The sequence below is a fragment of the Oreochromis aureus genome, linkage group 14 (genome assembly GCF_013358895.1).
Source record: "Oreochromis aureus strain Israel breed Guangdong linkage group 14, ZZ_aureus, whole genome shotgun sequence".
Classification (NCBI taxonomy): Eukaryota; Metazoa; Chordata; class Actinopteri; order Cichliformes; family Cichlidae; genus Oreochromis; species Oreochromis aureus.
The window spans coordinates 22,798,534-22,826,279 of record NC_052955.1 but is presented as its reverse complement, the minus strand read 5'-3'; the positions used below and the strand labels follow the sequence as shown (position 1 = coordinate 22,826,279).

The window sequence follows — 27,746 nt, the reverse complement described above, 5'->3', positions numbered from 1 at the left end:
TGTGTACACTTGCCTGTGTGGCTGTGATGACACAGAACCCTCTTTTAGAATTAAGTGACAGCTAGAAAGGATCATGAGACCACTGAGAAAGAAATTAAATCCCACGGCTGGGAAGGAGAGAAGGGCAGCATTGCAAGAGATGAGAATGGTGGGTATGGCATAGAGACAAGGGCTTTAATTTTATATCCACTGTACAATTAAAGGGCCAGGTTTTTGTGATGTTAAATAATCAGACCACAGTGAATCATTTCAAAGCTTTGCCCACCTTTAATGTGACCTATAACCTGCACAATTCAACTACAAAGAACAAATCTGAGTAAAAACACAAAAATAAAAATGTAAGCTGGTTGCACAACTGTGCACACGCATCAAAACTAATGCACCTTTTGATTTAATCACAGCATTCAGTAGTAGTCTGCATGGCAGTATTTGGCCGCTTGTCATTGCAAAAGCATTGCAAGGGCATCTCTTGTACCACTCTTTTGTTGATTTGGACATATGCTTGCAGTCACTGTCGTGTTGAAAGGTTAAATTCCTCTTCATCTTCAGCTTTCTTTCCAAAGATTTTGGGACAACAGTGACATTGCAAAGAATTGAATGTCCCCGCAAAACTGATGAAAAGACAAGATGAAAACTAGTCAGGGAGGCTGCCAAGACGTCTACAGCACTGGTTGTGTGCTGGTTGTGTACTCCTTGGAATGACAAACTCCCATATTCTCCATATGTTTGGAGTTTAAGGTAGGATTGCAAGACGGACTAAAGAAAAACAAAAAAGAAAAAAAAAAACAAATCAAGCACAGCTACAATTTGCAAAAACAAACCTCCCCGAAAAAAACAATTAAGTTTCCCGGAAGCATGTGGGAAACTTGTGCCAAAAGATATGTTTTGGTGTTGCACAAAAGCAACACTAAAAGAACACCATACCTATGGTAAAGCATGGCGGCGGCAGTATCATGCTGTCATTTCAACCACTTTATATTATAAGACCCTAAAAAATTATAAAGAAATACCAATCAGTTCTGGAACGTCCCGGGCGTAAACTAAATTTAATTGTGCAGGTTAGAGGTCACATTAAAGGTGGGAAAAGTTTTGAAATGATTTATTGCAATCACAAAAAACTGTTATTTTAACATTTTAACACTTACTATCCACTGCATATATGTAGTGACAAAATTCATTTATTATGCAAACATATGTAACTGAAACACATTTATACATTTCTGCACTTTTCCTTTTATTTTTATTTCAGTAAAAATTATCTCATGGTAGCATTGCTAGTAGCACATTTATGTCAAATTCCAAATTGGGACTCTACACCAGGTTCATCAAATGCGATCCCTGCACTGGGAAGCACATGACGGTTTGTGTAAGAAGTACAACAAAACAAAAAACTAGAATTTTTCTAGCCCTGAGTCTTGGTACAGTCATACGGTTTCCACCACTGTGCAAACTGTAACACTTTCTTCCTCTGGTCATCAAAGTTTTCTTTAATCATCTTTCTCCAACGTCGAGGCTCCAAGTCCAGCATGCCTCCTACAACTTCCTGTAAGAAAAGAAAGAGAGGTCACTCATACTGAAATATTACTGTATTGTAACCAGAAAAGAAAGAAAGAAAGTCCAAGGAGATACATGACGTGTAAGAGTCTTAAAACACCCGCTGACCTTGCCAAAGTAATGAGGGAACTTCTGTTCGTTTTCAATGACATGAGCGAAGCCCCCCTGGAGTCCAAAGTCTACGGCAAAGTATGGCAGACTCCGAGGAACCTGGGAGGGCAATAAAATAAAAATAAAAATTACCATTTCAAAAGGTACACAGAGGAGTAGAAGAAGAAAGGTGAAAGAAAAGTTGCACAGAAAACAACGCAAGGCAGAGGGCAGAACAAAAACACAGAGAAATACTAAGTAACCAGATTAAGAATGAATGAACTGCACAGAGTAAAAGTTAACCTACAGCTTGCCGAATGCTTTTCGAAGAGAGGTCGACAACCTTCTTGTTCATGGCCCATTCCTCATCACACTCCATGATAGCTTTCTATGGGGACACAGATTTTTTTTTAAACCACATTAGAAAGGCTATTTAAACCCCAAAGCAAACAGGTACATTCAAATAGACTGATGAGAGATATGAGGTCCACACACCTTAAAGTATATGGGTGCCATATCTCCCAGCTCTTTGGGTAGTGGGATACACTCTAACACCATGTGCTGTCTCCTGCGGGGGTTCATGTGCGTTTCCATGAACACACAGTCCAGCTCCTGGGCCTCGAACATCCGCACCAAAGTACGTCGGAACAGCTGAGAGTAGTAAAGTGGCACAGAGATGAGCTCAGTTACACTTTATAGCAGCAATTTGGCTCCAGTGATTTCTGCCGCTGTTCTATAAATGCATATAAAAGTTGTCCCTGTAGCCTGGAGCAACATTATTCCGAGCACTGATGGGCTAACCTGCATTTCTGACCATATATCCTCATCCATGCTGGTGGCAGAGCAGTGATGCTGGAGTGGACAGATGAGACAGTGGCCCTCTGTCATCGACACTCCTGCGGGCAGGCTTAGGTACACCTGAGAACAAGATCACGGCACATAGACACAAACGAAATTTAGCAAAGCATGCATAAATCTAATAATTCGGTGAAGTTTAAACCATCTCGACATTCCAAAAGTAATCACAGCCCACCTTTATCATCTTATTTCTGATTATACCTTGATGGACAACTCAAACGATTGAGGATCTAAGTATGTCAGCACAGATTCCTTTGACCTGTCACATAACAGCCTGCATTAACCAGCGCTTACCTTGCTTCCTATCGCCACTATAAGGTGTTTCTGGAGCTCTTTGCTGCTGAAACAGTGCTGGCATTTCTCCATGGAGGCAGCCAGCCTCCTACTCTCCCCGATGGCTCTGTTCCTCATCCTCTCCTCCTCCCTCCCCTCACCCTCCCGCTGCGCTGCGCTCGACACAAACATGTCGTCCAGCGTGTAGTTGTCGCCATCCGTCTTCCCCATCATCTAGAGATTAGAGGAGAGCGATAAAGAGACAGAGACGGAGACAGAAATGGTGAGGGGGGTGTGTCTATACATTTTCGCTCATTTCTGATGTTGTATTTTTTTGTATATTTTGCAGTTTGAAGTTCTTGTTTTAGACTTTCAAACAAAAAATACATTTTTAAAAACAGTAAAGCGATACAAACTGTCATTAATTATTAATTATGTCATTGCTGTAGTGTCACTAAATGCACGCAGGTGCCGACTCTCTCTGTGCATTAACAGTATTCGGCAGGACGCCGAGTATCGACTCTAGTGTTTCTACGTCTCAGTCTTGTCACCATGGTGATCCAGCAACAGGTTGGAATCTGTGTGTATCTGAGAGAGCGAGAGTCAAGCATCGCTCAAGTGTGTGTGTACATGATTCGCTGTGTAGGAGTGAGTGTGTGAGAGTGAAAATTGGATTAGTTTTAGTGTGGGTGGGAATGTGTGTGTGTGTGTGTGTGTGTGTGTGTGTGTGTGTGTGTGTGTGTGTAGGAGTGAGTGTGAGGGCATATAAGTGTGCAAAAGCACATACCGCATTAAGCCAAGAGCAGACAGTTTTATTTTATTGCACACATGCCATCACGAGTACTCTCACACCGACTAATTAGGCATTATACAATAGTAATAAATCAACCAAACCATGCTGTCAGCCCTCACTATCACCGCCGATGTTTTATTTATGGATGCACTCCTGATGCAATTTAAATTATACATCGTGAATACAGCGTGCTGCTGTCACCACAAGACACTGACATATCTGATATTCGACCATAATGTTTCCAATGGTAAAGAAAACCACGCTGGGCGTTCTTAATAAAACAGCATTAGAGCCACACAAAGCTGCATTTCTTTTGTTTTTGGATACCCATGGACTGCAGTCACTGTTTACATTATGAAATATGTGATTATTGAAAATAAATAAATAAACTAGCATGCCATTTTTTGTGTGGAAATGTTAATAAATGTAAATTTTTTCACATACAAGATAAAACAATTAGTCATTTGTTGGATCCATGAAGGACGTTATGTTTTGGTGGCATTTGTGTGTGTGTCATTCTTTCTGTCTGTAAACACGATAGCATGAAAAGTTTTAAATGCACTGTGGAGGAGTAGAGTGAATTCATGTTAACAATCCATTAAAATTTGCCTTTCATCCATCAACGTCTTCAAGGTCAACTTAATGAATTATTGGTCAAAAATGGACAAAAAGCCTTAAAACGTATAAATATGAAGTGTGGTGTGTATTGTCAACAGCATAGAAAGTACCAAACAAAGATTTACAATGTTTCACATTTGACCTCTGACCTCTCCTTCAAGTTCGACAAATTGATCTGAAGCTCAAAGTGATAATAATGCTATACAGTGCTATTTAAAACTGTTTTGTACTGCCATTGTTTGTACTGACAACACATTGACATATAGAGAATGATATATGCGGATGTTAAATATTACTTTGACTCTGACCTTATTTGACCTTGAAAAAGAGGTCAAACTTTCATAAAATGTCTTTGATCTTTAAAACTGTGCTTAAAATTCAGGTGTCTTTGTTTGTATTGGCAACACTCAGGAAATAATACGGGTACTAAAAATCACGTTATAGTTTGCATCCAGACATCAGGTCACATTTGACCTCTGGTTTCACTTTTACATTTCACATCTGCTTTTCATTCAAGCTGATCCCAAAATGTGTTATTTTTACTGCACTACAAACGTCCTAAATTATGCTTAAAAAGAATAAAGACAACAAAATGAATATATATAAAATATAATATAATTCTCATAAAAGTTGATGCTTCAAAATAGGACAATAGGATGATCCAAACACAGTTATCTGAGTTGAGCGAATTTGTGACTTGTTTAATTTTTTTTTTTCAATTAACAAAATCAGGAAAAACTATCTACCTCAAGACACCTGATAACAAAGGTCTCTCAAAGGTAAATTCAGGGTTATTTTGATGGCACTGTGGTCGTCAGCTGTTCAGTAGTTGGGGAGATATTGTGCTCTGGACCAAACAGTTGGCTGAACAGACACGCAGCCAGATGGGCCGCCTGAGATGACCATCGCAGCCCTACCATCTGCATACAAAAACCCACATTTACAAACAAGCACCTATGCTTTTTGGAAACTGTAACCAACACGTCTGAAGTCATACGACCGACTTGGTGGGAGTTGGAGGGATAAGAGAGGAAGCCGGAGAAGAGTTAAATAAAACTGAGAAAAACACGGACAAGCGGATAAAAGGCTTAAACAGATAATTATAGATAAAGCAGAAAAGATAAGAAGGAACGGCCGAAGAGGGAAGCAGAGTGCGATATCAAGAGAGAATACACTTTTGTCTCTCTCTTTGTAGATCATCAATCTATAACTGTGATTAGTAGTATTTATAGAAGCCCTGCCATGGTAACTGTAGATGTATTTTTAGTGTCACTCTTTGTAGGTGCAGAACGTGTGTGTGTGTGTGTGTGTGTGTGTGTGTGTGAGATTTTAGACACACATATGTGTAGTGAATATATAAGTGAGGCTGAGTGACTGAGACAGCAAGAGAATGTAAACGAGTAAGAAAGGCAGACACGAGGAAAAATGTGGACAGAGCTTAAGTGTGTGTGGGATTTTTTTTTTTTTTTTAAATTTCCATAGCAACTCCTACATCCTTTTGTTTATTAACGCTTTGCTCTCTCTCTCTCTCTCTCTCTCTCTCACACACACACACACACACACACACACACACACACACACACACACAATGACTTCTGCACAGGTTCTTGTCATTTTCCAACCTGCACCGACAGAAGAAGCAAACAGCTGAAAATGAGAAGGAAGAAAGAGGAAAATGTGTCTTGGCTCATGAAAAAGTACGGGCTGTAAAGCTGCTGATAGACTGACACTCGCACCGCAACCTGTCAGAACTCATCTTCTGCTGTGCGTCTATTTCAACCACACAGTGGCTGAGAGAGTCTCACAGAGACAGCTAGTAGTGGAGGGAAACCGATAATGACATCGAACCAAACACTGATGTGACGGTGCAAATTTTAAATGCTGCCGGTTTCCTCAGAGAAGTGTGACAGAAAAAAAGGGGGGTAATCTTTCACATTAGCATGCATACATAGTTTGTTTTGCCATATTTTGTGTCCACTATCTTCAAGTTTGTGTGTTGCTGAGCTTACCTGCTGCCAGGGATATAAGCTGACCAAAGTCGATATGCCCTGCATTTGTCAAGGTTCATTGATTGCTTACATTTTTTCAGTGTATGAACCCAGTCTGAAATGGGAGAAGAAAAAACCCCATCCCTGACAGCATGTATGAACTCAAAGAACTCAGAGTCAAAGAAGCTGCTTTCAACTACTCCCTTTATTTCCAAAGGGAGTAGCCAGAGCAGTCTGACAGGCACAGATTTTACAGCAGATTCACCTCCTGATGCAAACCTGCCATTTATCCAGGTTTGAAACCAGCTCTGGCAGCACACTGCCTTGTGACCCCCGATGGGTTTGTATCTGCTCCTTAACTCAAACCGGAGATCTTTTCCATGTCACCACTACAATGTGACTCAAGACCAGCTCCCAAGATTGAAACCGGCTTTTGTTTGTTTGGATCCAATATGTCCTTAATTAATATAAAAACCTACTTCTGCCTCCTCTATTTCTGTTTCCTAGATAAAATATATAATAATATATTGGCAGGGATACAGCAGCTGTTGTTTAAGGACTGTAGACAGGAGCTCTGTTTGTTGTGTGTAGGTGCCTTTCTGTGAAACGGAGCAGAGAAGATCGATAGGCAGAGAGAACCTGTAACTTAGTTTGGTTTCTTAACCTGCTCGCTTTTCAACAGACAGGAGGGAAATCATACAGGAAGAGCTGCAACGTTTAAGCCATTATCATGTGATGTCCCATACAACAGCAAATGTTGTAGTTGTCACACAAACACGAGGAAATTTAAATTAAAAAAACAAAACAAAGAAAAAGTCTGTGTAAAAGATGCTCCTCATTGTACCTTCAGAGATAAAACCTGGTTGAGTATTTCATTTATTATTTTATTTATTATTTATTATTTTTGCTGTCCTGAGTAACAAAGCAAATACAATGTCGAGAAGACAATGACATAAATATTACGCACTGCAGAGCAAAGCTCCAATGTGAAAGTTTCCAGTCTTTTGGAGATGCAGTGGCTGCTATTTTTACACTGAATGGCAGGTTACCAGCTGTGTGCCTTCATCAGTTGATACTAAATGTAATCCCACCTCAATCTCCACTACTTTACCTGTTTGTTGACAGAGAGAGCAAAGAGACCATCTCTTTCTGTCTTTCTTTTTTTAATGATCCCTTGGTTTGCTGTTTAGTTCACTTTAACATTAAAAACAACCTACAATAGGTGTTATAGCTCTCTTTTGTTTGGTTGGGTGATGCCTAACCTGCTACATCTGGTCTGAACCAACCATAAGGAAGCCATGTTCCAGTACTGCTTATAACAACAGCAGCAAACAAAAGTTACAGAATTTGTTCTTTCAATTTTATTTTATTTTTTTAATCCACTAAGTCCAAGATGAACTTCCTTCAGGTGTGTGTATTGTATTACTGTAATCACATTATATTTGGTAACATGCATTACTGTACTAAATTGTGTAATCACACTACAGTTACATTACGCCATTAATGAGTTACAAAGGTTCTTGAGTTGCCTGCACATTAGGCGAACAGAAAACATGCCTTTGCTTTCCTGGGCATCTGCGCTACAAACAGCTGATTTCAGTTTGTGGAAAATGGTGGAAATCTACAACTTCTGAGGAGTGGAGAACTGGACATTACCTTTATTTTTAATTGCATAGAAGAACAAGAGTGCAACGGTAAAGCGCAATCTGCATCCAGGAAAGGAAAAAATTGCATTATACTGCTAACACAACATACGGTCTTTGAAAGCATCTGCATAAACAAAACGCTAACACAAAGCTAGCAATGTATCCAGAGTGATGTTAAGCCAGAGTGCATGCCAACCCCATCCTCACAGCCTGAACCTGATCAAACAAAGGCTTTTAGCATAGTAGCCTCCATTTTTTCCTACAAATGGTTCTACAGTACAATAGCAGTAGCGATCGCTTCGAAGTCTCTTTGGGCTGATTTTTAGCTTTTCTTTGTGTTAGTCGGCTTGTGTTCAAACTTAAACCCTAAAAAACGATCTTGTGTTTGTCCTCAGAGATTATACGATTTATATTGTAAATAAATAAGCATTTCAGGAGTTAAATAAAGATATTGCACGATTATGGTGAAATGTCTTCTTACCTTGGCAGCCATACGAGAGTACAGGGCATTCTGATCCTGCGCAGAGCTCATCTTCTCCCTTCTCACCATCTCCTTTAGACCGACATTGTCATCGTCTTGGAAGTAACGGACACGCTCGCCATCAACATGCGTCTCCATCTGAAACGAGGCAGAAAGACAGAAGTATGTCAAAAAGAAGCAAAGAGACAAGACTGGAGGAAAAGTTTTTAAAAAATCACTGGAAATTGGGTGCGATGTTTAAAATAAGCACTGCCAGAAGATTAAAGTCTATTCAAAACTCTCAAAATTATATATTTGACAGGAGGTGAGAGCTCAGAGGCAGGTGCTTGTTCTCATTTCACACACGATGAATATCACAAAAAAAAAGAAGTCAAATAGCTGGATACAAGCCTCTTATTAGCTCCCCATCTCTCAACACCTCTGTTGCATCAATGCCCAGGACCCTCTCAGTCTTTTTTTTTTTTTTTTTTTTTAAGCTTTGGCAAGCTGATACAACGAATAGATTATTTATCTAATTTCTTGCATTACATAGTTTTTCTTTCCTTACCGGTTTCTTCTTTCGCCGTCCTCCGTGTGGTTCCTGAGGTCCAGACGGGGCATTGACAGGCCAGGCCCGACCTGACTCATCTGTTCTGAACAGCAGGATTTCCCGGTCTTCACTGGTCCCATCTGAGGCCTGAAACAAATCAAGTGGGTAATTTTAAGGTCTATTTAATTCTGTAAATACACAAAACTATATCTGTGCAGGCGCTCAACCTTTAACCATTCAACAACCACAAACTGTAACAAGAAAGGTAATTTTAAAAAAAGTTTTGAAGATATTTTAAAAAAGAAAACTGTTTGAAATGTACTAGCAAGGTGACGTTTTCTGTCTCATTTAGGATCACTCAGATCACTGCAAAGGAGGAGGATGGATTTAATGTTTGTGGATCTGTCAGATTTCACAGGCTGTCGAGACAAAAGAAGCAGCTGAGTTTCAACTAATAATCTGGGCTCCTTCAGAATAAAAAATACATCTTACTTGCAGTGAAATTTTAAATGGCTTGAAAGGGCTGGACTTAAGCTTTCATATCATTCTGTATAATATACAGGACTAACATCTCCATATTATACGTATGCTCTCCTAATCTTTGCTTTGGTGAGAGTTATCAGTTTGATTCGATCAATACAGAAGGAAAGACGTGTGTAACTGTAATTAAACTGCAGTTACACAGGACGCCACATGAAAATGAAAATTGGGTGGTCAGGGTGGGGATACATGGCGATATTGTATCATTTTATCAACAGAGGCACACAAAATACCGATATTTTAATAAATACATTAAAATACTCTGGGACTACTATGAACAACAGTGCTGGTCTCATGCACGCAAATCTTGCAGTAACGTTAGATGAGCAATCTTACATCTCAACAAAAAAAAACCATCCAACACCGGGCGCACCAAGCTTGACAAAGCTACTTCCTATTTTAGAGCAAGCCAATGTCTCAGTCACGTGGGTCAAAATAAGACAGCATCTTCTTTGCATCAACCGATTGCAACATGTCGTGACAAAAGCTTCTTTTCCACTGGCACCTACTCAGCTTGGCTCTACTCGGTTTTTAGGATTTTCCGATCAGAAACAGACTGTTAGCTTGAACCCATTCGATCACATATCAGACCGATCGCAGACTGACTGTCTTATAGCAACATTTATGGCAGGTTTCAGTGACAGTGTTGGTATCGATTTCATTTCAAGAGTAGGATAACTTTATCTTATTGGATTAAAAGATATGACCAAGTTTAACTTTAAGGAGATAATTTCCAGTTGAAAATGTGATAAATTACAATATCTGTTATTGCGAAAATCAACATCTCACAAAATGTCAAAAATTGCAATAATCTTATATGTGAAGTGAAGTATTGTGTAATATTCTACTGTGGGGTGTCTGGTGATTCCCATCTTTGTCAGAAGACAAAAATCAAAATAATAGAAGAGAATATTTCCTCCACGTTAGTAACTAGAGTACGGCCTTAAGTCTCCACACATTGCAAAAAAACACTAAATACAAGCCAGACATTCAACAAGAGTCAAAACACTGAACACTGAAAAGAAGCCAAATGCCTTCTATAACAACACAAACTGGAAGGATCTCAAATGAGTGCAAATCAACAGCACTTCATCTTTACAGTGCTGAAGTACCTCTCGGCTGATAAGTGCACTAAAACCTAAGAATTATTACATTTTCCCTGAATCCTTACTGAGTATTTCATTCTAGTCCTTTCATTTGGACAGGGAAGCCTTTCTTGGGGATAAATCTGGCCTATCTTACAAGTAACGATCTACAGATTATAGGAATAATCACACTGTTTTTCATGTCTTTATAAAGTTGTTGAGCGTCTGCTCATCTAAGAAATATGCAACCATTTGTCTGGGTATCCAGCTGCGTGTGAAGCCAGAAAAGACATTAGTAAGACAGTAAGTAGAGAAGAAGCAGCGCGCCCTGACGTTAGAGGACTGTGAATTGTCTGCGCTATGGACACAGACATGGTAGCACATACATCCGGCCCCTTTCACTCGGCCCCACTGGTGTTCTCTTATTTCAAACATATATACATACATACATCAGGCACACTCATCCTGACCCCTGATAGGAGAGTGCGTCAGCACACTACAAGACATTTGTGTCTCATTAGGAATCTGGTGAAGCGGCTGAACAGGAGCAGTTTCCAGACAGCACGACGTAAGAGCTGAACAGCAACACAACTTCAAACAAATAAATTCTTTTTACAAGCAGTCCCCCATGACAGCAGAGTTCACTTACATCTGAAGACGTGTGTGTGTCGTTTAGTTTAGTCCTGTATATATAAGCCCTTTCACCCTTTCAGATACAGGATGTGTAACAGTGCTGGCCTTATCACTTTTGCTAAAATGCTGGTATTCTATCATTTAGAAACAGGTCACTGTTACATTGTTGTTCTTCATGCTCTCATTTAGATATACTAAGAAGTGAGAAAGCCACGGTGAGTGTGCAATATTGGGTGCTGGATATAAATATGTGAGGATGCTGCTAAAAACAGACATCCGGCTCGAAACTTTTCTAAGGAAGTCATTCTGAGCCTCCTTTGCATCTTTCCACAGCTGCATGGCTCATTCCTGCTTCTAACACTTCCTTTAGTTTCTGCAAAGCCTGTCTTCATAGTCTTGCAGATTTCAAAACAAAATTTCTGGATGTTTTTTTTTTTTTAGGGGGGGTTGGGTGGGGAGGTGGGGGTTCCTCCCTTCCCTTGGAGGTCATAATCTTATACAAATCTATGCATTCATGGATGTGGATTAGACTTATGTCACACTAAAAGTGATACGTAAATGTTTTTAGGTCTGACCCACTAAGACCGCTGTCGTAACACAAAAGTTGAGTGACTCAGATGTGAAGCTGACATAGTCAGACTTATGTGATCTGGAAGGTGTCTTTGGGGACAGTTTCTAAAGCTGGGAATAAAGAAACGCACAAAAACACGTTTTCCTTTTTTTGAAAAATAAAAATGTTTTGTTCTCCGTCTTGTTCGAGCATCTATTGAACGAAAAGCAAACCGCATTGAGAACAACCCCGTAACAAACCGCACAGCTTCATGGTCATCTTGTGTTGCTGAGAGGTGTTTTTAATATTCTGTCTCCCTTTTCAATAACTAGTTAGATAAAGTTGGATGGTGACTTTGTAAATATCTACAGACCTGGTTTGATTTGGCTGCTTCTTGTAGCTTCTTCCTGGCAGCATGTTTCTCCTTGGCTTTATGAGCTGCTTCCAGTTGTGATTTCAGCTTCTCAATGACGGCCTAAATCACACACAGACAACACACAAAAACAGAAATTTATTTATAACACAAAGAACACAATGGTCATATATAACATAAGTTTAAAGCTTTAGAGAAAACTTTCCCAAGACAGGAGACTTTGGCCAATCAAAGATCCTTTCAGACATGATCAGGTGAGTATAAACAAGAGAAGGAAGTCCCCACAGTTGAGTAAGTGTACCTAATAAAGTGGGAGGTGAGTGTAGTGCACTGATACTTTCATTAAAGCCAAGCGTGTGACTGTGAACTGCACTTATGAAACACAGGTGTGCAAACACAGACACAGGAGGTTTGGGAATATTGGTTTGATTGCTTTATCATGTAGGGAGGTGATTACGGCCAGGATGGTAACACTGTAACAGGCAGCTCTGACACACACCAGAAGAAATCCCATAGCACTCTTAGAATCGACACAGGAAAACAGACAGAGGAAGGCTTGAGTGCGCGGATCAATGAATGCTATAAATTAACAGATCCCCCGATGTGCTGTTAAATCCATGCAAAGACGAGAGTTGAAGCAAATGTGCCGAGGAAAGGCAAATCAATATCAACTCTCCCACAAAGCCGAACAACTTAACTGTGGATTTCACAACTAACATGAACTTCAGAGGGTTTTTTTACATCAACAAATTCTGACTTATTCATGTAGTCATATCCATGTGTGTTTATATGCTGTTGATCATCTGAGACTATTGCACTATACAAGCGATCAATAAACTGAATACTAAATTGCCACAATACCAGAGGATTTTTCAACTCGCTGTCAAATCGGGAGGTTGCATTCAAGGACCGGACAAAGTTCCGTTATTAATGATGTTTGTAGCATACAGTTAACTAGACTGAGGTATGTCTTTTAGAATAAGTCGGTTCTAAAAGCGTTTCTGTATCCATCGATCCATCTGCTGCCACTAATCCAGGTCCAGGTGTTGGGACAGCAGTCTAAGAAAGTCTCTAAGCTCTAACAGACACCCTTCTCCAGCTGTTCTAGGAAGACATTCCCAGGCCAGCCGTGAGTCACGTTCTCCCCAGTGCTTCCCCTCGTTCTGCCCCAGTTGGACTGAAAACACCTCGTGGTGTCCACCTCAACTGGGTCCTTTTGATGTGAAGGAGTAACAGGTCTAGTCTTGGGCCCTCCTGAATGACCGAGCTCCTCATTCTATCTCTAACTGAGAGAAGGGGAAACCCTTCTTTCACCCTTTCCTGGTTGAGAACCACAACCTCAGGCTTGGAGCCATTTCTTTAGTGCAGTTCAACATATTTTGCTGCTTTGGAGGAAATTAATGCCTGAGTTAAAACAGGTTGACAGAAGGTCAGCAGTAATAAATAACTGCCTCACCGTATTGCCCATGATCTCTGCCTTTATTAGCTTGGACCCTAGTTTGTTCAGCTCCTCCTCTGACAACAGTGGAACCTCTTCCTCCTCCTCTTCTTCCTCGCTTTCGCTCTCAGCCCTAGGTAAACACACAGAGGAGAGACTGAAGGGTGCACAAAAACAAAGAGGTAAAAAGGAAAATTTAAAACACGTCACGAATTTACCATATGTCAAATTCATAACTCTAAATAGAAACCTGCAAAATTAAATGGTCCATTAAGTTTAAAAAATAAAAATCCACTTGAACTGTTTTCCTTCAGACTTTTCCGTACTCCGCCACCCTGATAAGAGCCTTTATCCTCTAATTGGAAACTTATTTGTGAAGGTTTTAATTTTAACCATTTAGTTGTTTGCTTCTGATCGCTCTCCGTGTTTATGTGTTATGAATCATTTGAGTCTTTGAGCCCTCCAGAGATCATTACATCCTTGCCTTGAAGGATTAGCTCTGCAGCCTGGGAAGCGTCGTTCTAGGCTATTACACTTCTCACAGCATCATTTCATGCTGCTGCCACACTGTAGACTCATTTCATGCTGCAGGGGTTCTGAGTGCCGTTTTACCCAAACAACTCAGCTTAATGAGGCAAAACAGAACAACTGCGAAGCCTTTACATAGCACTGATACTCCAACATCTGGCCTACAACAAAGGAACATGTTGGACTTGAAGTTACTGCAGTTATTTTTAAATTCTTCATAATGTGTGTCTCACAAATTGCGAAATAAATTAAACATTTCGGTGTTAGAAACACAAGGTTATGCTGCAAACCCTGTTCTAAAAAAGTCTTGTCTGAGATTAGTATGAAATACAGAGGCAAATAAGAGAGACGGAAATTCATTTTTTTTTTAAAAAGAACACCAGGGAAAAGGACTTGCAGGGGGCATGGTGGAATTAACTACATCAGTCTGAGTACTGGGAAACGCTGTGTGAAGGAGCTGATAACAAATGCTTTCACAAAGTGACTGATGTCCGACACCAGAAACATGGAGCAAACAGCACTGTGGCAGAAACTCTGCTGCAGGGGCCATTTACAGTTTTAGATACAGCAAAAAAAACAAAACAAAGAAAATTGCGTAGATAAAAGACAACTGGCTAAGCTTGAGCTTATTTCCTTATAAGAGCTTATTTCCGTCCATCTATTTATATGCAACAGTGGTTAAGATATTATTAGGTAAGCTGGCTTGTAGGAGAGAAAAATATGAGAACATATTATTGATTTAAAGTTCAGATTAGAGATGGCACGATACCACTTTTTTATGTCCGATACCGATATCATAAATTTGGATATCTGCCGATACCGATATGAATCCGATATTGTGTGTTTTTTAATCAATAAAACTGTTTTTTTAATATCTTGCTGCATTTTGTATAAGTTCATACTCAAGTTTAAATAAACAATAACACTAAAGCTATTCTGTTATACCTGTATGCAAAAAATACACTGCGCCCAAAATATTTCATAGTTCAGCAACACAGATCAATCTAATAAACTTAAACCTACTCCATCCTTCCTATTCTGGTATTTTAAAGAGTACTTAGCAGAAATATTAAGCAACCTAACTAATAGGGTTGCCAACTCCCAGCAAAAGAAAATGTGGAACCACCCCCCACCCTCCACCTCATGATGCTTTTATTTGATGCAGGGCGAAAAAAAATGCACAGAAACAAATTATTTTTCAAGAATAATTAAAAAGATTCAACATCTTTCTTCAACAGAATTGCAGACTGCACAGATGGTACTTTCCAAAAGGAAAAAGTACTATAGCTTACTAGGGTATATTAGACTTAACAGTTACTATATACAGTAATGGACTTCTATACATTTTACATCAGATTAAAACTTTGGGTGTAAGATTCAGATAATTATTTATTAAAAGCTAGACATTTTAAATGAGAATAAGAAAGAAAAGTATGTCTTTGTGCCCCTTTTCCTGTTCATGCCCTATCGGCCCCCTGGCTACACTTTGCTAGATCCGCCCCTGCACAGTTACCAGCCGTCAGGGCACGTAGAAAAGGATCCTGTGTAGAAAGTAATATTAAATAAATTCTAACAACAGCTTATCAAGCTTAAACGTGCTGCTGTTGTTCCGCCGCTGGTTTCCTCTTTCTGGTGCAAAGTGGGCCAAAAACAAAGAAGAGAGACAGACTCGCGACAGAAAAGCCGATCAGCTGATCATTAAGGAGTTTCACGATTGAAGTAGCAGCAGGAGAGGGAGAGAGAGAGAGGCAGTCGCTCCATATATCGGTTGTTAAGCTTAACATGGGAACGCTTTACAAACATTCAGAGATGAACTTACACACTCGCTTTACTTCTCTCTGGGATAACTTCCTCGGAGATGAAATGCTGGTTTGGTAGCGAGGCTACAAATACACACAGCCGCTCTATCACCTGACGCACACTGCTCCGACATGCTACGGTTATGAGCCGAGTTACGCCGTGTCGCAAGTTTTGTGAGGTGCTTTTTTGATATTTAATGGATCGGATTACATTTTTTATTTCTCGCCGATATCCGATCCAGTAATTTAGGTCAGTATCGGACCGATACTGATACGTAATATCGGATCGGTCCATCTCTAGTTCAGATATCTAGATCTTCTGGGATTACTGAGTAACGATTACTATTTTGCATCTGAAAGGCAAAAACACATACAATACAAATCACTACTTCCTACTATGCTTACACCGAATCCACAATACAATTTGGGGAAAAATTTTAGGCAAAACTGAGAAGTTTATAAAGCTTATTTTCTCTTCTTTAATTATTATGTTTATCAGTTATTATGGCTATTGCAGCTTTATGCAGTTTAACATCATAGAAAGTTTTGGTGTCTAGGCATTAAAATAATTTTAAAAAAAGCTTTAAACCTTGGTGGTGCAGCAGGTTGAGGAGCAGTTACAGTTTTCTCAGCATCTCTCTTGTTTTCCTGTTGTGGTTTATCAGAGGTGTCAGATTCACAGGCAGGACTGCTGCTCTTCATCCAGGCTGGAGCTCTGCTGGTTTGTGGCCCAGAGTCTTCATCATCAGAGCTGGGTTTCAGGAACCCTCTGGACGGTCGTGCAGGAGGAGGAAGACGCTGAGGAGCTGGAGAGAAAGGAAATGTTACTACTAAAGATTAGGGACGTGCGCAAATAGTTGACTAGACGACTAATCGTCTCTTCTGTCACTAGTCAGTATCAAACGTACCAGTCGCAGTCTAATTGCAATCACTGTAATTGATGCCCAATGATGGTGAATAGTAGCATCCTAAATGTTATGTAGCCATGTGCCGTCGTTATTGAGAAACTTCATAAATTTGTTAATCTCGAGCTGACATTTTTATTTACGTTACTATTGTTAGTTCTTTTAAAGCCAAAAGAATGAGATCACAGATACAAGTGTGGAAAATGAGCTTTCGTCTTAGAGTGGATGGACTTTAGCATAGGAGGAAGAGTTCAATCATTCAGAAGGGGGCTTTAGAGTGGAGCTGCTGCTCATCCACATCGAAAAGAGCGAGGTGAGGCGCAATGTTAAGGTGTTTTGGTGTTTTCTCGCACAGTCACACGGGATTAAAAATAAGACGGCCACCTCCGTCTGACTAAGGAGGAAAAAAAGAAAGAAAAAAACAAAAAAGAAAAATTGATTGCCTGGTGATTGCATCGTCAAGTGACCGACTGCAAGCAGTTATAATGGCCAAGTGGTCACTCAGAGGCAGCACATGCAGCACCCTCAGCCTCTGGCGTTCACTTTTGATTGCACGGGTTGCCTGGTGGGAGGAAACCTGCCTCCAAAATAATCGCGGTCCGACTCAGACTGACTGCAATCACTCTCAGTGAAGGTCTGCAGATCTGCAATACGTGTCTTTGCAATAGAGGACTAGAGGCCGCAGACATGTTCACTATCTTTAAAGCAAAGTGAATAAGATCACAAATTAATAATGCATGGTCACAATTCTTATGGCCATGTCATGATCTCCAATTGCTGTTTTTCCTATAATGACTGTAGCATTATGTAGCAAATGTTCCCTAAATGGGATTAATATATTAATGCTTCTTTGTACATATAAGAAAAGGTCTTGACGCAAACTCACTTTCACCACTGTCATCATTTTCTGAGGGTTTGAGGAAGCGGCCTTGCAAGGATCCAAGCGCGAGGGAGCGTTGATTCCAGCTTTGCCCAGAAGATGATGCTGCTGCATCGGTCCTATCTTTTTCTCTCTCTCCATCCCTACACCTATCCCCATCTTTCTCTCTGCCTCGTCCTCTATCCCTGTCCCTCTCTCCTTCTCTGTCTCTCTCTCTATCCCTGTTTCTGTTTCTTTCTCTATCCTTTTCATTTTCTCTATACCTGTCTCCATCTCGACCCCGCTCCTCCTCTCTTCCTCTATACCGTTCCCTCTCCCCTCCCCTTCCACCTTGGTATCTTTCTCGGCTTTCCGATGACGATTCCTTGTCCCTTTCATTTTTTCTCCACCGATCTCTGTCTTCCCCATCCTCATCCTTTCTCCTCCACCTCTCCCTGTACTCCTCTTCTCCTTTCCTCCACCTGCCTCTGCTTGTGTCATCTCCTTCTCTTTTCTTCTGGCCGTACATAGCTTCTTCAGCCTCAGCAAGTCTCTGCTGAAATTCTTCCATTGACTATAAAAGGACAGAAATACAAAACACCACAAGGCAACGTTCTCAGTTCAGATCTTCAGAGCAGATACCTGTGCTTTACTCTGGACCTAAGGCACATAAAACAAAAAGTGGCAGCAAACAATAGAGTGAATGCATAATGAATCTGATGTATAATTTACAGCAGGCTACTGATGTGTAAAGATTTTGCTGGCCTCAGATGCAGGTGACTCTGAAGGCATTTTTACTGCAGTTCAACATGAATCAGGCAAAAAAAGCAGCAGCTTTCTGGCTGCCTGACTAAGCTGAAAGTCAACTGCGTTACTATAAGAAACAAGAGCTGCGCTGCTGACAAAGTTTTGACAAAGGAAACAGAAATCATGCACACAGACAAACACACACACGCTCTATTCACACAATGTTCTGACAGTGAATTTTTTCTGTGGTGATAAATAGATGCACAAACGCTGAAACTGCTGAAAGTACCATAACAAAGGACACCAGCCACTGTGTGTGTGTGTGTGTGTGTGATGTCAAACAGCAAAGACACAGATTAATAATAGAACAAGGTGTCCAAGGTGTCTCTTTCCTCCCACAGTAGTGAGGGAGTATGTGTGCATAAATCCTCATCTTCTAAGTGCATTTGCTTTGACAGTTAAGCCTTTCTTACTAAGACAAACGTGAACATCAGTCGATGTTTTTATGTCCAAATCTCAATTGTTATGCAGCGTCATCATCCGTTACGTGCACATGTATGTGTGCGAATATATGAGAGCAGCAAGAGTTAATTCTCACTCCGTATCTCTCAGCCACCACATCACTGATGCTGCGCTGTTCCCTCTCTGCCTGCTCCTTCATCCTCTGGTAGCTTTTCCTCAGCCAGCTCAGACCACCATCATTCACTACTGGGCCTGCAGGCATAGACAGGGAAAACACATACAGTTAGGTTTTTGAATAACACATTTATTTTAATAAACATATTTTTTTGTAATTTTTCCTCTGTATGCCAGAGGCAAAATTAAATCAAACAACCAAGGCTGTGATTTAAGTGCTCTGCTCTGCTTTAATTCAAAGGGTTTTACACAATTTTACAAATCGGTTTTGGAACTGCAGTCATTTTTATACACAGTCCCCGCATTCTCAAAGGCTCAGAATCATTAGGACAAATAACTGACAGCAGTTTCATGGGGAGGCTTGTTCCCTCTTTATTTCATGGCGAATGACACAGATGAAAGATTTGGAGCTGATGCAAAATTCTACAAAAATGACACAAACAAGCAGCAGCTGAAGGTGACTGCAGTAAAGACCAGGCGGAGCATCTCAAGGGTGGAAACACACGTTTGGTGAAGCCTACGGGGTCTAGACTTCAGACGGTCACTGGCTGCAAAGGATTTTCCTCCAAAAATAATCCTGATATTTAAAAGTACGCTAGTCTGTCCCAAAGAAAACAAAACCAAAAACCACCTAATCCCAGGTACAAAAAAAAAAATCCACAAAAAGCGAGTGAACAAAATAAGAAAGCCAGGCTGAGGCGAAAAGACGAAGAGAAATAGAGAAGAATCCGAGGTCAGGATTAGGGAGGTGGGAAAAGACTAGATAAACACATTTTTCAAATCTGTGGGAAGTTAATGTTCCTTCCAACTTCCCAGAGCAATACGACATGACGAATGCACTGACCAAAGCCAAATGTCTCTCTGGTCAAGGTCAGCAATGAGCATTTTATTTCTTTGTGTTTGGGAGCACGCCACTGCTTAAATATCTGCTTCAAAGCTGAAGAGAGGAGAGCAAAAAGCTAAAACTCTGTCGTGCTTAAAGTACGCTGTACAAATATAACACTGCAGTCTTTTTTCTGATCTCTCTTTTAAGACAAGTGTGGAGAAATGTGGACAGTAAATATGACCTCTCTTTTTTTAATGAAAGAATACAGTTTCCTTTCCACAGAGCTGGCTTGCAATTTTTTTCCTGTTTTGCTCTTGTTGCACCACTTCAATCTAATTTTTAATCACTGTGTCAAAATTTATTTAAAAAATAAATTAATAAATAAAGTGCATCCAGCATTAAAAATGCACAATCACGGGACAACCTGACAGCTAGGGCTGCTCGATTATGGCAAAAATGATAATCACGATTATTTTCACTGAAATTGAGATCTCGATTATTTGACAATATTTATTTAACAATAACAATGTACTGAATAATGGCTTTAAAGATTGTCAAAAAAATATAATATAAAATAGTGTGCAAATACCGATAACAGTGCAAATGTTTGCAATATAAAAAATAAATGAAAAATGTAAACATTAATGTTTAGTGAACTTCAAAATACTGCATAATATTTATGCATACAAATAACCAAACATCAAGGCAAGCTGTGTAGCCACACAATGCACAATTGCATCAAACTGACATTGAGCTATGTCAACTAAAGTTGCTGCTCCTTCATTGTTTGATCGTATGTCACTTTGTGAGCGGTCTTCAAATGTTTGAATAAATTTGTAGTGTTGCTCTGTGGTGCAGCTACGACACCGTAGCAAAGTTTACACACTATGTCTACTTGATCCACGTCTGACTCCGCGAACCCGTAATGTTTCCACACCACTGAAGTCGTTTTATCTCTCTTTTCAACCAGCAGCATTCTCTCTTCAGCAGCCATTATCCTCTGCTCTCCAAATAACTTCTGCTTAGCTTTCCGAGCTTCCCTCGGGTCCTCTTAATTGTTATGACGCGTGTTCGAATCACAGAGAGGTGCGCTCGATTTGCCACACGGAGCAGCGCGAGAGTAAAGCACGAGGGAAGTGCTAATAATCGGCTCAGTCATTTTTAATGATCGTTGAAAGCCCAGATCGTAATTTAGATTAAAATTCGATTAATTGAGCAGTCCTACTGACAGCTGTCAGGTTCGAATCACAGTCAGTCAAAGGTTTGCTCCACGTGAGTCCATAAATCTTCACACAAATTACAAACATACACACAAGCCTGTCTCTTACGATCCCATACGATGAGAACAACATTCCTAAACCACACTAAATTTGAATTAAACATGATTACTCCATGTATTTGTTTTTGTTTCGTTCTATTTTGCTTTGCTCTCAGTTCAAGTTTACAAGAGGCTATGCGAGCTCTCAAGGGGAGCTTCACTTATGGTATAGAGATAACAGACACGTGCGTACATATCTGAATTTACTTGTCAGCTTAACGCAGCTTTCTCACTTTCTTCTCCCAAATCCCCGACTCAAAAGCTTTGCTTTTCTCTTCCTCTCCTGTCACACGGCCAATTTTGCTTTTCTGTCTAAAAACATGCTTTTTTATTATTTTCTTTTATCTTATTCTACCTTCTCCTGCACGTTGAGAACACCAGCAAACTCTCTGGCCAATTCTCTCTCCCACTAAAAAAAAAACAAAAAACGTTGCAAACTTACAGAAGCTCCCTTGAGTTGGACTATGGCTCAAAGAAATAAGTCTTTTTCAATGCGGGCAGTTTCAGGGAGAAATATAAACGCGGGGTTGAGAGGGTCGCTGTTTGTAATAGTACGAATGTTCCTCTGAGGCCTCAGATTGTAGGAGTATCCAAATAAAATATCCATCAATTAAAAGGCATGCAGGAAGGGAAGATGTCAAAGCCCCCCCTCATAGTATGTAACAAATCATTTAGTACGTTCATTTACACTACTCGAAAACAATATGTACAAGATCTTTCCTCTGTTAAATAATATTTAAATGGACATCAAGGCGGTTGCTTCAAAGGATGAGAATTAAATATGGAACTCAACTTCCAAGCCAACATGAACAAAGGTCCTTAAAGTACATAAAAAGAGAAGCTGAGAAAACAAAGGAAAAGAATGTGATATAACCTCAAAGACAACACTACTAAGTAGGCCCAGTTCTCTGCTATTTAAAATAAATGTACATTTTTAGGACTTATTTTAAAGCCAACATTTCAAATACCAATTTGAGTGAAAGGGCAGTATACTAAACCATGGATTTGTCAAATGCCTCATTTACTTGAGCTGAAGCCCAACTGAAGGGAGAAGGATGGAAGAGAAAACATGACAATCAAGTTCACAAGAGCAAGAGAAGAAAGAAAACGAGAGAAACAGGTGGAACATCTGAGTTGCACACTATGTTTTAGGTTACTCTAAATTATGTACAGTGTATTAGCTGCTCTGCACTTCAATCTAAACCAATAAAACTAATGGATATTCGTGTTTGGCTGATGATAAAGTGAAACAAACAAATACAATTAAGAATCAAATTATATTCTCAGGAGATGAGACAAAAATCCTCAAAGAATAGTTTACATTACGCAATCATAAAACTGGAAAACATATAGAGTCTAGTATGTTACCTTTGTTTGCTGCAGAACCAGTCATCTCCTCTGGGGGCAGTCCAGTTCCTCCATCTTTCCAGTATGGGTTTAGCTCTAATTTGTGCAAACCAGCCTAAGAATTACAAACACACACAAAAGAACATCTTATATTAATTTAAATAACCCAACAGGAGCAGAAAAACAGTAAGCGGTGACAAATTAACGTCTCACTCACGCTGTTTGGGTGAGAGGTTCGACCCAAGCTGCAGAGAAACAATTTGGACGCAAACGATCTCTTTAACTTTCTTAACAGCAGTTCAACAAAGCTACTTCTTACTCGACTGGCATCCTGTTAGGAATCCAAGGACGTGCTGTGCTGAGCAGTTCTCATAATTTCTGATCATTTATGTTACACCCTTAAAACAATTCATGTGCTGTGTTCATTAAACTGTAACTATGCCGTGCACCACCAACAATTAATGCTCATCCTGTGAGAGACTCTGCCGTGAATATTTTGCAGTTATAAAGAAAGCTGCGCTCATCACACGACCCAGCTCCCAGTAGTTATGACAAAGCAAGCAAATACCAGAAGGTTAGTTTTAATTTGATGATTCAGAAACTGCTCTTCTTGCATCGTATGCTGAAAAGATTATTATGACGCGATGCATTTGGGTAGTGTCACTCTGCAGCCAGAAACTAAAAAAACAACACACACAAACCTGTTCAATGGCCTGAGCCTTGGCTCTCTCTTCCTCTTTCTGACGTTCTTTCTCAGCCCTTCTATCAGCGGTGGATGTAGTTTTCATTGCCAGGAAGTCAAAAGTCATCCATTCGTCTCTCTGCAGGGTGAAGAAAGACAGTGGAGGGTTAAACGAGAAAAATACACAATGGTTTGAGATGTGCAGCCACTGAACAGGCAACTTAACACATAACACGTCTCCTCTCATATACAGCAAACAAAGAAGTGAAAAACTCCAAAAACATTTTTAAATTTGATACTTTACGTAAGTAATTAATGAGTATGTACGGTTTAAAAGCAAACAAAACTTGTGTGCACATGTAAATGCTTTCATATCTCTATATACAACATCGCTTCTTATAATGAAAAAGGAAAAAGGAAAGGTCATTATCATTCAGGAAACCTGATTCTACAATTAAAAATACCTTGAAAAATTATTTTCTGAGTCTAATAATTATTTAGTAAAAGAAAGACTTGTTGAGGAAGTGACCTGGACATTCTGTGTCGGGCTGACGTCGCTCTCTGAAGGTTTGGACTCACTGGGAACTTGCCAGGCTTTAGTCTGTGTCTGAGGCTGAAGCTCAACCCACTCATCTTCAGAGTCCTGACACAGAGTCAGAGGAAATAAAAGGAAAAGAGAATAAGAGAGAAAATGATAACAAAGAAGGGAAACAATAAAAAAAAAATCAATCAAAGAGTGACAAGAGCTGCAGTCTTCTCAATCAATAGCATTGCCACTTGACAGGGATGTCACTCTATAACAAAATAAACACACTTTGATCATTCAGAAATGTCAGAATATGAAATCTTCAACTGCAAAGCTCAACAATTGCTCATATATCAGATATCAGCTTTAAATCGAGGATAAATCTTCAGGATTTAACGTGAGGCCACGTTTAAAGGTATCCTGCAGTAAATGACTCAGTAATCTACCTGTGAACTGTCACTTGAGCCATCTGCTGTTTCTGCCGCCTTCTTCTCTTTCTTGGCCTTCTTCTTCTCTTTTTTCTTTTTTGATTTCTTCTCTTTCTTCTTTTTGCCCTTGACAGAACCCTCCTGCGGCAGATGCAGAGGGAGAGATTATTTTCTCTTAACTTCACTTCAAGTTTGTTAGATAACCATAATTTGTCAAAAATGTCCACAGAATCATTTTTAAATCATAAAAGATATGCACATGTGCTTTTCCCCAGGTTAAAGTTCTCCAATAAAGAACAAACACAGGAATGTGTCTCCAACAGTGCTTGACATCCATTTCCAAAATGAAATGAATAAAGAACTAAATAAATACACTATCAAATAATAAACTGTCTAATTAATTAACCAAAATTGAAAATAGATAATTAAATTAATCAATAAATAATTGTATAAAATGTGTCATTAATTACATCTTCAATGGAAAATAAATTATTTATCAAATGCATAATTAATCAAATGTACGGATTAACTGTATTTAAAAACATATTTACCTATTTAATTATTTCATGACGTAAAGTGCTCCAACACGGAAAAGTGCACACAAATCAATTACCCGAACCTACTGTAAAACTTAAGAAATGATTATACTGCAAAGATTTCCCCAGTGGACCAGCAGTCATTACTTCAAGGAAATAATAAAAGTTTTATTTAAATGTGTAATATAAGTCTTAAATCTGTAATATAAGTCTTAAAAATACATATTTTTACGAGCCCAGTCATATTTGGGCGATCGTGGCTCAAGAGTTGGGAGTTCGCCTTGTAATCGGAAGGTTGCCGGTTCGAGCCCCGGCTCGGACAGTCTCGGTCGTTGTGTCCTTGGGCAAGACACTTCACCTACCGCCTACTGGTGTTGGCCAGAAGGGCCGATGGCGCGATATGGCAGCCTCGCTTCTGTCAGCCTGCCCCAGGGCAGCTGTGGCTACAACTGTAGCTTGCCTCCACCAGTGTGTGAATGTGTGTGTGAATGGGTGGATGACTGGATGTGTAAAGCGCTTTGGGGTCCCTAGGCGGGACTAGTAAAGCACTATACAAATACAGACCATTTACCATTTGAGCAAACGCAGTAAGGATGGTTTGTGCAACTATCTAAAGGCACTGTCTGCACGAGTATAAATGTCCCATCTTACGTCTTCTATCTGCTGCAGCCTCTCGTTGACCTCAGGGAGCATCCAAGTGTCCTCCCCTCTCTGCCTTTTCAGCTCCTTCCTCCTCTGTTCCTTGTCATACTGCTGCTTGGCCTGGGTGACAAAATGGAAATAAACACCTCAAAATTTTTACTAGCATTTGCATTGTGACATATATTTATTGGACACTTTATTAGGTACACCAGTTCAACTGCTCATTAACACAGATATTCTATTAAGGCAATCACATGACAGCAATAGAGCATGAGAATGAGGAAGAACGATGATTTAAGTGACTTTGAACCTGGTATGATTCTTGGTTCTGTCCAGGTTGGTCTGAATATTTCAGAAACTGCTGATTTACCGGGATTCCCGCGCAACCATCTTTAAGGTTTACATTGAAAGTTCAAATAAAGAGAAAATATAAAATGAGCAACAGGTCTCTGGGAGAAAATGCCTCATCAGGGGTCAGAGGTGAGAGGAGAATGACCAGACTGCTGATAGGAAGAGTAAGTCAAATAACCACACGTTACAACCAAGCTATGCAGAAGAGCATTTCTGAAGGTACAACACATTGAACCTTGAGGCTACAGTGGCAGAAGAGCACACTGGGTGTCACTCTAACTAAAAACAAGAGACTGAGGCTGCAGTTCACAAGCTCACCAAAATTGGACATCAGAAGTTTCTAAACTGTTTCCTGATCTGCTGAGTCTTGATTCTTGCCATAACAGATGAGAATAGGGTAAGAATTTGGTGGAAACAACATGGAAGCATAGATCCATCCTGCCTTGAATCACCAGTTCAGGCAGCTGGTGGTTGTGTAATTGTTTGGGGAATATTTTCTTGGCACACTTTGGGCTCCTTCATAACATTAAGCAATGTTTAAATGCCACAGTTTAACTGCATATCACTGCATGTGTTCTTTATCCCTTTGTGACCACAGTGTGTCCATCTTATGATGGCTGCTTCCAGCTGGATAAAATACCATGTTACAAATAAAAAAGATTTACATGTCAATGAGTTCACTGTACTCCGATGCCCTCCTCAGCCACCAGATCTCAATTCATGTGTGATGCTATCATGTCAATAAGGACCAAAATCTGAGGAAAGTTTTTAGGACCTTGTTGAATCTAAACAACAAAAAATTAGGACAGATCTAAAGACAGAAGGGGATCTAACCTGGTATTAACCACCTATATCTAAAAAAAAAAAAAAAAAAAAAAAAAAAATGTCTGGTGAGTATAATACCAGTCCAGGAAGATGCAAAGCTAGCCTGATGTGGTGGCCAGAAACCGAAAAGCTGACATTAAAAATTATTAGAATTTGACAGTTCAATATCGAAAAGGCAGTCCACAAACAGAGACGTGGGTCTCTTCGTTTACACTATTATTACACAGGAGATGAGGGCTGAGGTTGTCAAATATTTAAACATTAAACGGCCTTTCAGTTTATGTTTACATGTGTGACATTGATTAATAATTTCTATTCCACTTTAAACTCAGTATAATAAATCAGGTAGCACTCTTTGCTTTAGCCAGTTCAATTACGTGTGAGCAAAGCAGATAGTGTGGCTCATCTACTGGAAGCATCATCAGGTGCACTCTGTGGGAGTACCGACGTCTGCTAACAGTGTAAACAAAGCTGCAGGGCAAAAAGATAACGCCCAATCGACAAACTGTGTATATATGTGATTATAACAACGAGGCCGTCCTAATCTTTAAAACGGGCAGTAGCTGACACTGTGGCATATATCATCTGTTAAACACAGCCGCATGTCTGCTATCTGCCTCATTCAGTGTTTGCCTTCTCTCTACGAGCCTGACACGATCTGCCTGTTCAGATACACAAATGTTATCGGGTTATTGTGAAGATACACAAGTCCTGTTAGCTTTCCAACAGAGAAAGGGGGATCGAAAACGACACAAAGGTGCCGGTTTATATAACAAGTAAGGATAATTCCCTGAAAAGACGCTGCTGTGTCACAAAACTCACACATCAACATGACTGAGGGTGTTAGCCTACTTAGCTTCCTAGCTTTCCTTTGAACAAAACGCGTATGATTTAAACCAAAAATGATGGCAATTAAACAAATTTAGATTTAAACAGAGAGATATTGTTTCGGAAGTTGACATCTCGTACCTTCTCTAGAGCCTCTTGTCGTGCCTGTCGTTTCTTTTCTTTCCTTTCATCGATGCTACTTGCACTCTCAAAACTGAGTCCGTACGCCGCCATAACAACGCCGTCAATGTTTTTGTAAAGTGTCGTAAAGCGTGGAGGTTTACGACTACTGTCGTTTTGTGGTTGTTGTAGTTCAAAAAGACGGCAATAATTTTGTCGTCCAATGTTTTCTAATCATTTTTCCCCCTTATTCTATTTCATTATATATGGGCATTTATGATTTGGCACAATGTTTCACCGACAGTAATATTTACATTTACAATGACAATTTAATTCACTTCAACAGAATGTGATTTTAGTGTCTACAATGAAGATAGTAATATAATCATATATG

General features: G+C 39.8%; 1 protein-coding gene across 1 annotated transcript; it reads right to left on the bottom strand.

Annotated features, from left to right (window-relative positions):
* Nucleotides 1-160: 160 nt before the first annotated feature.
* On the bottom strand, nt 161-27,489 carry cwf19l2 (CWF19 like cell cycle control factor 2). Its single transcript, XM_039598186.1, has 19 exons — nt 27,374-27,489; nt 25,238-25,348; nt 24,069-24,191; nt 23,626-23,739; nt 23,116-23,235; nt 22,436-22,529; nt 18,886-19,001; nt 17,568-18,114; nt 16,366-16,582; nt 13,468-13,582; nt 12,012-12,113; nt 8,849-8,977; nt 8,302-8,439; nt 2,797-3,009; nt 2,446-2,562; nt 2,140-2,295; nt 1,952-2,032; nt 1,663-1,764; nt 161-1,543 (listed from the first exon to the last, which is right to left on the bottom strand). The coding sequence occupies exons 1-19, from the start codon at nt 27,464-27,466 to the stop codon at nt 1,403-1,405; spliced, it is 2,829 nt and encodes a 942-aa protein (XP_039454120.1). The 5' UTR covers nt 27,467-27,489; the 3' UTR covers nt 161-1,402.
* Nucleotides 27,490-27,746: the final 257 nt, after the last annotated feature.

Bases quoted from the DNA above. Each gene is read 5' to 3' on its own strand.
- cwf19l2 (XM_039598186.1), bottom strand. From the start codon at position 27,466: ATGGCGGCGTACGGACTCAGTTTTGAGAGTGCAAGTAGCATCGATGAA. The intron at 24,192-25,237 runs GTAAGATGGGAC...CATCTGCCGCAG, and splicing joins GGCTGCAGCAGATAGAAGAC to GAGGGTTCTGTCAAGGGCAA. The intron at 16,583-17,567 runs GTGAGTTTGCGT...CTTTCTCTCCAG, and splicing joins AAATGATGACAGTGGTGAAA to CTCCTCAGCGTCTTCCTCCT.